This window comes from Phalacrocorax aristotelis, chromosome 1 (assembly GCF_949628215.1).
Source record: "Phalacrocorax aristotelis chromosome 1, bGulAri2.1, whole genome shotgun sequence".
Lineage (NCBI taxonomy): Eukaryota > Metazoa > Chordata > Aves > Suliformes > Phalacrocoracidae > Phalacrocorax > Phalacrocorax aristotelis.
This window is the reverse complement of record NC_134276.1, coordinates 45,246,694-45,263,760: the sequence shown is the minus strand read 5'-3', so window position 1 is coordinate 45,263,760 and position 17,067 is coordinate 45,246,694. Positions and strand designations below refer to the sequence as shown.

The 17,067-nt window shown below is 38.2% G+C and overlaps 1 protein-coding gene across 3 annotated transcripts in view; it reads right to left on the bottom strand.

Annotated features, from left to right (window-relative positions):
• The window catches only part of PIBF1 (progesterone immunomodulatory binding factor 1), a 125,109-nt gene that overhangs the window by 105,270 nt on the left and 2,772 nt on the right, over positions 1 to 17,067 (bottom strand). For all 3 annotated transcript variants that reach the window (XR_012659753.1, XM_075088231.1, XM_075088223.1), the window contains exons 4-5: positions 15,667 to 15,865; positions 8,599 to 8,718 (exon numbers count right to left, since the gene is read on the bottom strand). Coding sequence is in view for 2 of the 3 variants with exons in the window: in XM_075088231.1 (XP_074944332.1) it covers positions 8,599 to 8,718; positions 15,667 to 15,865 (319 nt within the window). In the remaining variant the exon portion in view is untranslated. The remainder of the gene's footprint in view (positions 1 to 8,598; positions 8,719 to 15,666; positions 15,866 to 17,067) is intronic.

Here is a 17,067-nt window from a genome sequence, read left to right as displayed (position 1 = left end):
AACTGAATTTATTTTGCAGTTAGGGACACTGTATAAGTCCATAATTTTTTCAAAATAAACTGAAAGCTATGTTTTATACAGTTATAAGAGAGGATAGTAATTGTGTCTAGCTAGTTTTTAATAGACAAAAAGAAGTTTAGGACAACAGCATATATGAGTGAATGACTCCTAAATACAGATTCTTAGGAGGAATGAACACAAATATAATACTCAAGGATAGGGATGGAAAGACACAAAGAATGCTCTGATCAAATTCACAGGCACCATTAACTGAAAGACTGACAGAATGCCTTCTTGGAAAAAAACCCCAAACCCCAAAAATAAAACCCCACCTAAATGCTTGTAAGACATGACAGAAAAGCCCCCTGAGCTACTAAACATACAGTAACTATTCTCTTTATAAATAAGAAATTTTTGTTTTATCGTTCACAAATCTAGTCACTTTTACTTGCACTAAAATCACATTAGGTCGCAATCACATAGTCACAACACTGAGAAAGTTTCCACAAAGATTTAGGATGGCATGTCACTAAGAACACATCATCTAAAGACATGATTGTTATTCATCCTAACATACTGGTATATATGGCTTATTTTTATGTTTACTCTAATTAATGGATATACATTAAACAAACTAACACCATGGAACACTTTCTTCTTAAGCCAATTAACATGTTGTCATTTATAAAGATGGCATTATCATAATGGTAAAGCCTCTGTCAGATGTTTTTAAAGGTGTTGTCGACAAGTTAGCTGGAATTTCAAATCTGTAACATACAGGTGCGAGTACCCTGTTATACAGTGCAAACATGACTCATCTTGCAATAGGAAATGGTGGTAAGGGCACTTAACTTTTAAGTGCAAATTGAAAGATTAAGTTTGGATACAATTCCTCTGTGGATGCCCTGTGCCATTCTGCTGCTAATACCATGCCAGAATTCATACACCCTTCACAGAGTGGGCTATTGAAGTTCCTACTGTATTACACATTTAGCAACTAGAAGACAACTACCAGAGGTGTAAACTTAAATTGCTTAACCCCTGGACACATTTGTCATAAACAGCTCTAAAGAGCCAATTAGCAGAACAGTTAAATGGCTACAAAATTAGGTATGAGACCTAAACTAGGATTTGAATTTTATCTAACAAAGCAGTTGTTAATGTCATGTTAATGTCACATAACAACTCCACGGAAGTGGAGGGAAGTTAAATCCTACTTTTGAAAAGTGATAGTAAGACATACTTAAAGTATCAAACTATTAAACAGATAAAGAAAGGGGTTTGTTCTGCTTTTTTAGGATTTTTTTTTTAGGATTTACTATAATTCTTGAAGAAATACTAACTCTACTGCACGAGTCACTGTTTTCCAACTACCAAATCTTTTAGGTGTCACAGTTATATTTTAATCACAGGAAAAAATGTGATAAGACAAGCTAATAAACAGTCTATAGGCTAACACAAAACCCTCTATGGTATGCATATCTCCAAGGAGCGAAGACAGAGGTGTCTGGACTTCTATTGCAACGCATCTTAAAGACATACAATCAAGCCGCCTGTGCTTAGGAAGAACAAGCCTTGCTTTGCACATTATGAAGTTCATTTAGTTTACAACAATGTCCGTATACCCTGAACTGATTTTAAGAAGTCTGCAATGGAACTGCTTTATCTTTCAATTTATCTTCAAGAGAGAGCTTAGAAGTCTCATGAACGGCTTTGTTCTGCTGAAGCAAAAAGAGGGCTTTTAAGAGGATCAAGATACAGAGCACTCTGGAGGACATGGATGAGGTCCTGGAAACACCACCAATAAATAAAAATAACTTAAGTCCACAACCTTAAAAAAAAAATTAAAGGACAAACAGTACTTCCTCACATGGAACGTGACTGTGATGATCCTGCCAACAATGCATGGCTTTTATCCAGCTTCTTACTAGTTTTTGCTACTGCAGAGAGCAGCAACTCAGCCAGATGAGGTGGTTAAAACAAACAAACCTGTCCTGTGCAAGATGGGTAGGCAAACATTGCCTAAAGAAATTGTTAACAGAGCTGTCCAAGAGGCCCAGCGTTAACCAGTACAGGTGGTTTCTACAGAGCATGTGAAGCCGTCCCTACCAAGAAGCACACCTATTTGGTTTACAAACACTATCAACAGATGGATGTTTCAAGCAAGAAGATTCTGAACTTGCCTGATCTGCACCATTTAAAACCCAAACTGGTAGAGAAACTAAAGATCTAATGACAGACCTCAGTTTTATGATATTAAGCTTCACTGTTACCCTCCACCTGGAATGAGCAGCAGCTTATAGCAGTCACTAAAATGAACACCTATCTACATTTCAAGTACAAGAACTGGGTGACAAACTTTTTTAACATAGTGACACATAATACATGGTAGGGATTAGCTGATCTTTCAGAAAGCCTTTGGGGATAAGAAGATAAACAACAGAAATGCAGGGAAAAGATTAATCAGCCAATCAAGCAGAAGTAGCATGACTTCTTCACACTGTCTACAGATAAGCCTGTGGAAGAAAGTGATTCTGCTTTCAAAAAGCTTATTTAGAAGAACTTCATCTTTGAAGCATCACTTACACAAGCCAGCACTTTCTGTTCATATCCTAAGATACCTAAAGGCCCTAGGCAAATGTAAAGCTACTATACTATTGTGATGTGAAAACCTATTCCCTTAAATTATTTGGATGAGGTGCTGCAACACAGTAAAGATGACATTTTGCTTCAATCTGTTTACATAGTATGCATTCAAAAGTTATTGGTCAATACATTATTTATTTGAATACAACTGCCCAAATGTCAGGAAGAAGTTATGTATAACTGGATGAATAAGACATTTCTTCCAGTATGTTGATATGAAATTGGTAATCTGCCAAGGACTGTAGATGGGGCACTATCTGCCACTAAAAAATTATAAACAAAAATAAGGAAGCTCTGCAAGAAAGGTAAGAAAGGCAGGCCTTGGCATAAGTGCCTCTACTGCAAAAGAAAGTGGGAGGAATAAAAAGTGGTTTCTTTCTGGATCTGAGCTGGTGAGAATCTTCAGTGAAACATTCTCAGGTGAAAAGGATCGTTGAGATCATTGCATTAGAGACTGGAATTAAGCCATTTGGTCCCTCTGAACAATAACTAGCAGTCTATGAGAGCCACAGCTACATATCAAAAGAGGTAGAAAGACATTGGATTGAAAAGGGAACTTTCATAAATACATTAAGTTTTTTTGAGTCTTGGAAATGTTAAACTGCTGCCCCAAGCTAGTCGTTATTGGTAGAATATTTTTCTTTGCAGCTTTTTTCCTGAACAAGATAAATAATAATAATGATGATGAAGGAAAGAAGGCACATATCTCACCTAAGACTGAGGCCTCGTCTCTCCTTTCTAGAGGGAAACATGAAGACCAAGTAATCAAATCACTGCTTGAAAGAATTGGTGTCAGGGGGCTGGGGAAGGGTTCCAGAGTGCAGTCTTTAATTACAGACGTGCAAACTTCAGAAGAGATCTTAGGGAATGCAGTCCTTCTGGAGTGGCAACAGTAGCCTCAATTTTACTACATTCAGATACATCTAGTGCCAACTGATCCCTTGAGTGCAATAGAGTAGCTCATTCTCTGAAGACTATCAAAACATTTTTCTTCCAGCTGGGAAACATTATCACAGAGAAAATCGGTACCTTTGTCTAGCAAAACCTGACAGCTACTAATCCCAATTCAGAGACGAGGTCTTAGAAGATATCTTTGTCCTATATACATCGAGCTTTGTCTTTAGGCTAACCATTGCTAGATAACTGCCATACTATAAATTTGATTGCAAGTCCTGAAGGCAATTTTATAGAAAAAAAAAAAAAACCTAAAGAAAGGAAGCCCTGATAAAACTGTATCAAGACGAATTCCAGGAAAACTCTGCCAAGTAACTCATAGCCAGAAGAAGCAAGCAATACTTAATCTTCTAAAGCTACAAAGAAAAGCAGAATTTCTTTCTCAGACTCTCTCCCAGTCTTAAAAGAAACACACGAGTACTAAATCACATCTGTTTGAGGGAAGGTTCTAACCACTTTGGAAACAAACAACTCTGAAAATAGTACACTGGTGTTCAGCACAGGAACACACACATCAGGAGCTGGTTTGGCTTCTGGGAAGCTCCTGGTAATACAACACTATAGCCGGACTCTATCTGGACCTCCAAAGGTGGTGGTGCTGACATCAGTTGTACTTCAAGTACTGAGCATTCCAAAAGGACTGAAACGAGTCTGTACTATAAATTTGGTAACAGACTGGTCAACACTGAAGTACAAGAACATCACTTTTACCAGTTCCACTGCCTCCCCTCCAGTCTGTTGCTGCTACACATAGAATCAGAGGAACCGCACCGGTCTAAATCACAGATGTGACAGTGGCGTACAGAGAGACGTCAACTTAGTGGTAGCACTGCAGAACCACTTATACTGACCACTTTAAAAACAGAAAGTGGTGACAAAGGTCTTTTGATACCAGCTGTGTTTATCAGATTATGTTCCAGCGCTAGAAATTGCTCTTCACTCTTCTTTGCTACCAGTTGTCAGAAGCAGCGCCCCACCACATTGGGTCTGTGTTACAGATTTAGCAGGTTTTGATTAAGTGCTAACTCAGAGCAGCAACAGACAAGAATGAGAGAACTTTGTTACACAAAGTTGTAGGTTTAATGGTCTTACTTCTCCGCATACCAAGAACTAAATGAGCGCTAATGCAGGCTGATACACACTTAGGACCTTCTGCCCCTTCTAAATAAACAAAATATTTTCATATACCTAGAGCACAAATACAGGTGACAAACATTTGAAAGATGTTTTTTATGCCCTGAAGTCAGAAATAAAAGTTTTTCTAATACAAATGAATTAATAAATTGCCTAAAGAACATCTGAATTTAGAAAATCTTAGAAACTAATTTTCTACAAGGCTGCAATGACAATTCAATTTTCACAGAACCGAGCTTCCTAGCTGGTACGGCTGGGTGCTTATAAACTCAGTTGACTCAGAGGCCACAATACCAGGCCACTGTACTCACTTTTGTGCCAGGCTAGATCCGTCGTGCCAACAAGTTTTGTTTGTTTTTTATTTGGGTTTTGTTTTTTCCCCAAACAAAAAGGCAGCATGTAGCAAAAAGATTTAGTGGGTTTGAAGACCAGATTTTATATAACTGATACTCAGCCATGCCATATCAGCTCATCGTAATAGTGTTCAGAGAACAGAACTGTGCTGCTTTGCTTTCCCACAAAATAGTATATAAAGGCTCATGAGCAGAGAAAGCAAAATAATTTAAGTGCCTTATGTTCACACTCCAAAATAAAACCAGTAAATTTAGAACTCATTTCCTTTGACCAAACTAAAGGAATAAAGCCATCCTATCACAAAATAACATAGGTGATGTTAGGCAATGGTTGTCTTATTTGATTAATTCATTTCACATTTAAATTTTTTCTAGAGTTGGCTTAATGAATTAGAGAAGTTTGGATTTTCCTTTAAACTTTTTCAATTCTTTGTTCGCTAGATAGTCCTATGAGTCTATACCTAATTCTCTCATATGTCTCATGACTATTTCTGGGTAAGTATCTACATGTTTAATGCTTATCCAAACCTAGCCTGTCAGCCATGAACGACCAGAAAAGCAAGAAAAATCCTCCTCCCCGAAGCCATTAGTACTTAACAGAAAGATTTTGGATAAACATATATTTTAGTTCCTTACCATGTTCCACAAAGAGGAAAAAAAGTGAAACTTGTTCAGAAGAGCATTAATTATTTGCAATAGTAGAAAAAAAGGAATGCTTATTGTAGGAGGTGGTTTATCCTCACAGAAGGGAATAAAAAAAAAAAAAAAAAGACTGTCTTGACTTCAGTGATAATGGTATTTCAGAAGTTTGTATTAGTAATTTCCTAAAGAAGTTCTAAACCCAGAACAGACCCTTTGTTCATAAACTATGTAGAGAATAGAAATATTGCAACTGTCAGAGAAAACTTAAAAATTAAGGAATACTGGATGGGAAACCAGAAGAAGGATTTTAAGAGTGCAAGTTATTAAATAACATGCAAGGAACTTCAGCAACTATGCTTCATGTAGCTGGAAGTTAAGAATTATTGTAATGCCACAATAACAGTTTAAAGGGTATAAGAGCTTAAGTAAGACTCTGAATGAAACCATGCTTTATTTCCTACTGATAAACTTCCTTGTAATAAAGCTTGACCTTATCAAAGGAGCTCAAATAAACAAGTTACCCCAACAACACACCTTAAAACCTATTTGTAAACTGCAAGAGGTGCTTAGGCGTGTTAGCTTCAGTGTACTAAGTACATTAGAGATTCTAAAGTACCCTCACGTATTGATGATGCTCCTCTTAACCTTATTATCTGAAACAGCCTGAGGTACCTTGTTACAGTGACACTCAGCAAGTCACTAGGTCAAATCTGAACTTGCCAGAAGCAAAAATACAGAGACTCTTAAGTCTCTCCATACATAAAATACCTCCTATCAGGTCACATTTCATTAAATATCCAAAACATGCCATCTCTATGCATAACAGATAGGGTGAAAACTTGGGTTTGGGTTATTTTTGTACATATGGAAGAATTGTAGTAAGCGATCTTACCTGAAACATGAGAATCCTAAGGAATAATTTTTATTAACAACTGTAAGCCTTTTTTTCTTGTGACATTTCAACATCTAGATTTTTTTTCCCCTCAAACAAGTAATCCATTCTCACTAATTTTCTCTAATTTTAAGCGTGATTATGCAAACAGGGTATTAGCATTCAAAGAACCACCTAAATTCAATACAGGCAAGATTCTAGGGCTTTCTTATCAGCATCAAAAGAAAAAAGCTGAATAAACGTCAAAAAATAAATCAGTGGGAAAGGTGGATACTGCCACCATGTGGTATAACAAGAACAAAACTGAAAGTTTCTGTGTTAAAGAACGGTCAATGTACCAAGAAAATTGTTTCTAGCACAACTTTAATTATCGTTATCTACTATCCCATTAAATTGCTGCAGCAAAAATTAACACAGATGTCAGTCAAACCTCAGAAGGCTGAAATCCTCCTATAGAATTTTATTAAATCAGAGCACAGTAAATGTACAGTGAAGGAAAATGCATGTGTAAATCGAAGTTAACAGGATTAATTTAATCTCACTTATGACCAGAGATGATGACACAAAATAATGCTGAAGTTCATAAATGCACAAATTTTATTGGCACATCTTCCTGCCATACCCTTGGGTCCTGTCATAGGTCACCAGAGAGAAGAGATCAGCACCTGCCCTTCCCCCTCCCCTTGTGAGGAAGCTGCAGACTATCATGAGATCTCTGCTTCTCTAGGCTGAACAAACCAAGTGACTTTAGCCTCTCCTCATAACATTTCTCCTCTAAACCCTTCACCAATTTCGTGGCCCTCCTCTGGACACTCTCTAGTAGCTTTATATCCTTAATGTACTGTGGCACCCAAAACTGCCCACAGCACTCGAGGTGAGGCCGCACCAGCGCAGAGCAGAGCAGGACAATCACCTCCCTCGACCAGATGCAATGCAGTGTTTGATGCACCCAAGGGCACGGTCGGCCCTCTTGGCTGCCAGGGCACACTCTTGGCTCACGTTCAGCTTGCTGGCGACCAGAACCCCCAGCTCCCTCTCTGCAGGGCTGCTCTCCAGCCTCTCGTTCCTGACTCTGTATGTACATCCAGGGTTGCCGTGCCCCAGGTGTAAAATCCAGCACTTCCTTTGTTAAACTTCACACAGTTGGTGGTTGCCCAGCTCTCCAGTCTGTCCAGCGTAATTCCAGAAGTAGTAAAATGACAGTGGCATTTAAGTCCCTGCTAGCCATGACTTGGATAAATATACTCTGGGCAGCTGAAGCTGTCTTACCACAACTCCAGATTTATGCAGAACTAAGCTAAAGTACAAATCATCCTAGCTGCACACATACTGAAAATACTATAAATATTCATAAATACCTTAAAAACAACATTCTCCTTACACTGTTTCAACTCTTTCATTCCTTGAAATAAAAATTAAATATATTTAGATAATTTGTTTTTCTACTTCTGATGTTTATACCTTACCTGAAATAAAGTTACCATTTTCTTTAGTAGAGAAATAAATCGGAAAATTAAAATACAAGAAGTTGAAAAGCATAACAGAGAAGATGCAACTCCAAAGAATTCTTAAAAAAATGCATTTTTATATCATTAAAACAAAAGGTGAAGCAAATTACTACCAAGACATCACCATCTAAAAAATTATACGCTGAATCATCACAGTGTGTTCAACTACTGCTGGATGGATCTGCTGTCTCAGATTCCTCACCCTGAACCTTGCCCTCAAGAAAGCACAACATAGCTCCTAAGAGTCTATCCTTAAGAGTATCATGAGCAAATCTTGCTAGGTAGTCGTAACATAAAATTAGTTGCTATACAAGGACGTCTATAGCATGTTTCCCCTCTCCCGCAAGCAATTTTTATATAGCAAAAAAGTTTTTATATCTTATACATGAATAATGATTTGGAGAATGAGTTTTTGCAATATATATATATTTACACAGTTTCTTAATTGAGATCATTAAGGTGCACAGACCTCTGTCAGACACTTCAGCTGCGATTTGTACCCACTTAGTTCTTCTGTTAGGCTCTCCTTTTTCATCTGTAGATCACCTAGTTCTTTTCTTAAAGAACGGACTGCTTCATAGAATCGGATCTAGAAGAACAAGATATATATTCAAAATTTAGATTAGCAAAATTGCAATCGCGAAACTACAATCCCAAAAACAAATCAGCTCAACATTTTATGCAGTAGTTCACCAAATGATTCCCAGTGCATACCAGGAACCTGGATGTGGCCATGCGTGTCGGGGGGGGGGGGAATGTTAAAGCAAAGACAGTGTCTTTCTTTAGCCTTTGACAGCAGCAACTAAGAAACAATCAATTTGTGTTTGGAACTGAACAAAAAAAAGAGGAAAAAAGGTAAAAATATTACATTTCTGTTCAACTAAGGCAGCTCCCAGCCAGGATGCCCAATGAAAAAAATACAGCTGCTAATGGACCACATGGTCCCACTCTCTTACTTGTGTCCACTCTAGAGAATATTTGATTAACAGTGTAAAAGAAAAAAGCCTATGTAGCAATAAAGAAACTAATCTTACTAACTTCCCCCAAGCCAATATGAATTTTATGGGGTGTGTAGAAATGGGGAGAGATTAGGTTTGTTTTCTGCCAGTTCAGTGTGCTGAATCTGCACCAAGAAAAATGCAACAGCGGGAACAGCACTTACCCGGGAATAACACGCACCCCACACACATACGTTCAGCAGTAACATGTTGCTATATGGGTTCAGCTGCATCATGTAACTAAGCTTCTGAAAGACTCTGCTCTGCTAAGTTAACACTGAAAAAAAGTCTTGTAAAAGGATTTTAAAAAAATCTATGACACACCATATATTCCTCTCTCTTCTCCTACCCCAGTCATAGGCACAGTCTCAGACAAGTCTCAGATCCATATAACTTCTCCAGAACGTATCTACTAAACAGTAAAAAAATACTGGCAAACACAGTAGTAAAACCACAAAGTCAGTAGTAAAAAGCAAAAAGGGCCATTACAAAGGAGAAAGAGCTTTTTTGATATACACCCACACACAGGTACACAGAGGCTATTACTTCCAGCTTAACTTCATACCTTAAAATGTTTATTTTAGGGGATGAAAAGAAAAGGATAGATAATTAAGCACTATTTTCATGCAAGCGCTACTCCATACCCCCCATCATTAACACTTGTTTGATATACGATTAAAGAAGAAACACAAGCAAGAAAGCACAGATGAAGTAAGCATTCAAGAGCAAGCTGTACTACATTTCCATGCAGAAGGATGAGACGTCTCTGTTTTGCTACCTGTAAACAGCAGACAAAGACAAGCTCCAGGTATATGCCATATAATTGACAGCATACAATTCTAAAAAACACAGAAGCCATGGAAATTTGCGATGTAAACATAGGTGTAGTTTGCTTTATACAATAAAGCGAGAGTGCAACATGACTGGAAAATCAGTAGTAAAGCAGAAAAGTGAAATTTTCTAAAAAGTGTTGTTTTTTTTTTTCCCATGTTTGTTTTTTTGTTTGTTTTCAAGTTTTTCCAAACACTGAGCATGCTGGAAGTTGCAGTTGTTCAAATGTGCTGTGCTTGACAAGAGAGCTCCGTTTTTCGTCCTTAACTTTAGATGCAAAACAAACATAAGCTTACATTTATAGCGTATGTCCTATTTTAAGTTCATTTTTATTAGAAAAAAAAAAAAGGCAAGTTCCCCCAAAGTATGGTTATCTTAATTCTTTTTAAGATGGTAACAAGGAATTTCTCAATTCACTATGTCTACGTTTACACATAAAGTGAACAAAATAAAGGATGAGATTAGCTTTTTTCAACTACAATTCAATTAAAACCAAAACAAGGTATGATAATTTTTTGTTCACCTTCTGAAAATTACAAATAAGTTCAACCATCAGATGCTACAGTTAAAACTACAAATGGTCTTTCTGTTCTGAGAAGTGAACTAAATGCATATTACTGCCAGATTTTACTGTTTCATTACTACTTTATTCTTGCAGTATTCTATTCCTTCAATATTTAAGGAAGTTTTTCATGTCCATCTGTGAAATCACATTGCTTCTAATTGGTTTGCATGAAATCAAACAGTGAAGTTAGTTTTGTGGGTTCTTTCTAATTTCCAAACTACAACAGGTTTCAACTACTTCCTTAGGAAAACAAACAAAAACAAACCCCAAACTTTAGAAATCTGCATGCAAAGCAGTGAGTAAGGACAATTTTAGCCTCCTAACTACAGCTTCTGCTCACTACAGTTTTCATCTCCCTGGATTCTTTCAGAACTTGTCTAATTACATGTGAAACCGAACAACTGAATTTCAGTCAAATCTTTTTTCCCAAAAAAAGTGATTACAAAATTTTTGGGTTTTTTTCTTAAAAAAAATAACCTTGATTTTCAGTAATTGGTAACCACTTAAAGCATTTTGGATTTTTTTTGCACCAGACCTAGCTTTTCCCTTAAATTCTTCTATTTTTACTAAGATTTCCCTAGAAAACCTAACTTAGGCCATCACGCCACATTTACTTCCCAAACCACAACAACCCTAATACAGATTAATTAGTATAAAACCAAGATGACATGGGATACAGGCATCAAGGACATATATCTTTGCACAGCCTTCCCAAGAAAAGATCAATCCATGGTAGTAAGAAAGTGCAAATGAATGCAACAGATGAGGGGAAGGTTGTAGTTCAAATGTTATACTTATTTAGCTTGCTTGATGGCCAATAAGCATTCATGTAACTCAACAGTCAAAGCACACATTGCCTTTTGCCAAGTCAATATAACAGAAACAAAAATTACTGTAACAGGATTTCAGAAACAATTGCATATTTTAAGAATTATAGATTGATATAGATATGCTGTAAGGAAAACTTTCTAGGTGATCTTTAAAAGAAACTCTTTGCATGTGCCCACCACTTTTTATGGAAAACTAGAGTTAAGCTAAAAATGGGTGGGTGCAGAGGAAGAGAAAGCTGGCTTTCTGAGAAACGAAGTTTTGTGAAAGTAATTGCATCAGTTAACTGCCTTCTTAAACAGAGAGCAACTGAGCAGTAGATAGCAAAATGATGCAACTGAGACATGGTAATTAAAAACAGATCAAACAAAACTCGCAGATAAAAACTTTTCACCAAGTTGTTGAAAAATGTTACAGGAGAGTACACAGGAGGCTCACTTTGCTGAACAAAGTAAGTGACTCAGCTGCCAAGCACCAGTTCAATGACCTGAAGAGATTTAAAATTTTGCATATACTGTCTCTAAAAGAAAAATCATTCATATAAACAATTTAAAAAAAATGAAGTTTTACATGTAAGTCCAAAACAAAAACCGGTGATTTTAAGAGAAAGATGTTTAAAACATCATTTTTCATTTGCCATCATCAACACTAAACATTGCTAAGTCTTTGCTCTAACACGTTACTATTGCACCCCTTTGTGGAAGAACAGTGAAAAACACGTCACATTTTTTTTAATTCTAGTATTTTAAACTTGCAATATCTCTACATACAAAAATCCATATTTAAGCACCTCCTGCTCTTTGTCCAGTACACCAGGTTTCACATAAAGTGTAACCATTATATATACACTTACTTCTATCCTGGACATTTGTAGGGCAGCATTTTAAAAATCGATAAATAAAGAAAAAAATGAGGTTGGAAATTTCTTGCTCAAGTTATCTCTAAGCAGAACTCTTTCCAGCCAAGGAAAATTTTACTCTAGTATCAGTAGAGTATACTATTAATCTGCATATAGATCTGGAGCCAGAGATTTTACCTGCCTGAGAAACACACAATTCCTCCAAAGCAGAAAACGGCATCAGAAAAATAACTTTCCCTTCCACATCCTTTTCCTAGCCTTCAGAAGCCAAATGGAGGCAAAGGCAGGTTATGCAACACAGTTCCACAGCCTCCCAGCATCTCTATCAGCTGAATAACTCGAAGAAATTATAAACACTCACTGAGCTTAACTGATACCCTCAGGTTCACACTGATACTGTAGCCAAAAGAAGTTGGGAGAAGCAGCAGCAAACTGCACCTTACTACAGAATATCTTTAGAACATCTTCTCCAGAAAAAAAAAGAAATGGCCAAAAAAGGATTTCTTCAAAAGAAAAAAGTGACTCGTGCGAAAAGAGGAAAAGAGCTTCACTGAACACAGAGATAGTGGAGTTTGAGTCACAGACAAAAGTAGCATTCACCAGTTGAACGCAAGTGGAAAAGAAAGCTAGATTAAGGGTAGGTGGTGGCTGTTCCCTCTCCTGCTTCACATCTTTTTTAGAGCCCCTTTCTACTCACAAAATACAATCTAAGCACTCTAATGGTGCTATGACACCTTCACTTAAAACTGGAAAGCTTACTAACTCCTGGTATCTGTCCTGCCTGGCAACAGAGTCTTTCCTACTGTCAATCAATTCCTGAAATCCTGAAGCTTCCTGCACACCAATTTCAATCAAGCTGACATGGACTTCAGCTCATGATAAAAATCTGGCTTTGTCAACCATGGTGGTGCAGGAATCAACAAAAACCCTCAAATATTTTTACAGAGGGCAGTGGGTTCAGTAGGCAGCTACAGGGTAATAACCTAACAGACCGTAAGCTAAGTGTTCTTGTTTGTCACTCAGAGCCTTAAGATTTTACTAATACTTTCAAAACTCCAAGTTTTCGAACTTTTGAAAAGATCTCACCAAAACTGTTTAATATTTTCATCAATGACATAGACAGTGGGATCGAGTGCACCCTCAGCAAGATTGCAGATGATGCCAAGCTGAGCGGTGCAGTTGACACACCAGAAGGACAGGATGTCATCCAAAGAGACCTAGACAAGCTTGAGAAGTGGACTTGAGAACATCATGAGATTCAACAAGGCCAAGTGCAAAGTCTTGCACCTGGGTCAGAGCAACCCCAGATATCAATTCAGGCTGGGGGATGAAGGGATTGAGAGCAGCCCTGAGGAGAAGGACTTGGGGTACTGGTGGATGAAAAGCTGGACATGAGCCAGCAATGTGCGCTTGCAGCCCAGAAAGCCAACCGTATCCTGGGCTGCATCAAAAGCAGTGTGGCCAGCAGGTCGAGGGAGGTGATTCTGCCCCTCTGCTCCGCTCTGGTGAGAGCCCACCTGCAGTGCTGCGTCCAGCTCTGGAGCCCTCAGCACAGAAGGACATGGACCTGTTGGAGCAGGTCCAGAGGAGAGTCACAAAAATGATCAGAGGGCTGGAACACCTCTCCTGTGAGGACAGGCTGAGAGAGTTGGGGTTGTTCAGCCTGGAGAAGAGAAGGCTGTGGGGAAACCTTATTGCAGCCTTTCAGTACTTAAAGGGAGACTATAAGAAAGATGGGGTCAAACTTTTTAATAAGGCCTGTTGTGATAGGACAAGGGTAATGGCTTTAACCTAAAGGAGGATATATTTAGACTGGATATGAGGAAGAAATTTTTTTACAATGACGGTGGTGAAACACTGGCACAAGTTGCCCAGAGATGTGGTAGATGCTCCATCCCTGGAAACATTCAAGGTCAGGTGGATGGGGCTCTGAGCAACCTGGTCTAGTTGAAGATATCCCTGCTCACTGCAGGGGGTTTGAACTAGATGACCTTCAAAGGTCCCTTTCCACCCAAACTACTTAATGATTCTATGAGCATCCTTTAGATAAGGACGACAAGTTTTACTTCTCTGTAGATATCTAGGGCACAGTATACCGTGACTTTCACCCAGGAAGAGAACTCATTCACGCAGCATTTATACCTCAACAAATGCACTAAACTTTAACATTATATTATTTACAGCTTCCTTAATAACTAGCTCTATCACAAGTACAATGCTAATACTTTGGTGAATTAAGGTTTACATGTCTAAATCCTCTTCATTCTCAGAAGGGAGCCAGGATGCTCTGGACATGTCCCACAGTATGTGGAGGCATTGTCTTTTTATTTCAAGCAGAGTACCTCCCTGCCCCTCCATCCACCTGTAAGCCATAATTAACAAACTTCTGAAATCAAGAAAATGAGTCTTAGTGTACTTCAAAGTATACTTTACCTCCTCCATTTAGTCAGATAGGAAAGGGCCAGATGGAAAGCATGAGGGGAAGGTAAGTGGTGTTTGCAAGAGCCATCTCAACTTGTTGTTCTGGCAAGCCAAGTTTCAAATTCCTGTCTTCAGCCTGACATATTTCATATCATCAAGTTTACCTGCCATTTAATTGTAACACCCCATTTGCTTCATCATCTTAAAATGCATCAGCAGTTCTACCCTCTTTAAGACATCAGAATCTGGATTAGAAGATTCTCTTTAATGGAATCCAGTCAAAATGGACTGAACCAGAAGTACCTCTACCTCTGAAGGTCTTTCATTTCTAGCTGGAGAAGAATAAGAATTCCAGGAGTATAGACTGGCTTCTACTATGTACACATCCCCTTAATTCTAAATAAAAGCTATTTACAGCTGTGTGGCCAGCAGCCAAGCACCCATAAGGTCACTCACTCACCTGCTGCCTCCAGTGGGAGCAGGACAGAGGAGAGAGTGGGAAGAACAAAAGCAAGAGAACTGAGATGTCAAGTTTTTTCAACAGTTTAATTATCAAAGAAAAGAGAGAGATTACTTAAAAAAAAAAAGAGAGGCACCACACAAAGACAATCACTCACCACCTCCCACAAGCAGACTGATGCCCAGCCAGCCGCTGAGCAATAACCACCTTGGAAGCCACCCCCCACCTCCTCTTTCTTCTTCTACCTCCAGTTTACATTGCTGAGCGTGACAGTAGATGGTATGGAATATTCCTTTGGCCAGTTCAGCTCAGCTGTCCAGCTATGTTACTTCTCAACCTCAAGACCACCCCTAGCCTGCTCATGGGGTATGGGGAGAGGCAGAGCATGGAAAAGAAAAAACCTTGATGCTGTGCAAGCACTGCTCAGCAATAGTCAAAACACTGTTGTGTTACCAACAGTGTTTCAGCCGCAAATCCAAACCACAGCAAGATTCAGGCTGCTATGAAGTTAACACCACCCCAGCCAGACCCAGGACAGAGCTATATTTTAAACCAATACAAAACACAATACTCACAGAAACATATTCAGGGATAGAAAGCTGATCTTCAGGAAGAGATTTTAGCTTCTCATAGCAATCATCTGTTAATTCCAAGTCTCGTAAGCTATGACGGATATCTCCAGCCCTTTCCCTTAACTGATGATTCGTTTCCTCCAGTTGCTTCTGTCTCAATAAAATAGTTTCCATTTCTTGTTTCATTAGAGCCTGATGTTTTCTTCAGGATTGATTTGAAAACAGAAGACATTAAGTATCAAGTAACACAAGTGATGAGCCTTCACAATACCCTAGCAAGGGAGCAAGTTGGGCTCATTTTGCAGAGGGGAAAATTTATAGAGATTAGGTAACTAACACAAGAGTGTATACCACCATGGTTACACAATCAAATCAGACAGTTTACATAAAAAGCCAGGAAGTTCATAGTAATTGACAATACAAAACTGAATCTGATAAGTAACAATCTCCACGTATGGTGACTTCAATTTATAAATTAATCTTAATTTACCAGTTAAAAGATTAAAAACATGAAAAAGCAGAATACATTTCCACACAAAACCAAAGGAACTAGTAAATCACCACATAAAGCAATGGTAACTTCAATTTGTGTCTTGCCAAGTTTCAGTGTATACATGCTTATGGCCTATTCCACACACAATTCTTCATTTCTACCCAGTGTAATGCATATCTGGGGCCCTTTAAAAAACAAACCACAAACACCACTACACTTAAACAAGCAGCCTTACAACGCTATCATTACTGTTATCACCAGTAACAAGGTATTATGTGGCAAGAGAAACTGCGTATCACTTAGAGATGTTTCTAAGTGTTTATTTTATTTAAATCAAAGGCAACTGACCTACTTTGTTTTTGGAGGTTTTAGCTGTAACTCTTGAAAACACATTAAAATTACATCATTCTTCAAAATGCAATAATTCCTACATTATTTAAGAAGTAATATTAAAAATACTAGCTAGTAATACAAGGCAACGTCTACCCCACTTGTTTCAGAAAGAAAAGAAAATCCCAGGTCAGGAAAGCAGTCACACAAGGACGTATTCTGCACATAGTGTATGATTCTTTTAAAGGGGGGGGTAAAAAGTGAGGTAGCAGACAGACAGGAAAACTAATGAAAAGACTGGGCAAAGGAAAGTAGATCAACTTTTTTATGCCTATTAATAACAATTTGCACATCAGTACTTTTTACTGAACACTCCTCAGATAATTAAAGTATGGTCAACATGAAAATATTCCACTCTGGTACAAGTAAGCATTCAGAATGACAGATATTTTTCTGACAGTCAGCTGCTCTTACTTGAAAGACTTTGCTGTAACTAATCTCAGGTCTGGCTTCACATCCCTAAATCTGTTCCAGGCTTACTACAGAACATGACTTTGAATTAGTCACATCCTGTAAGTTGG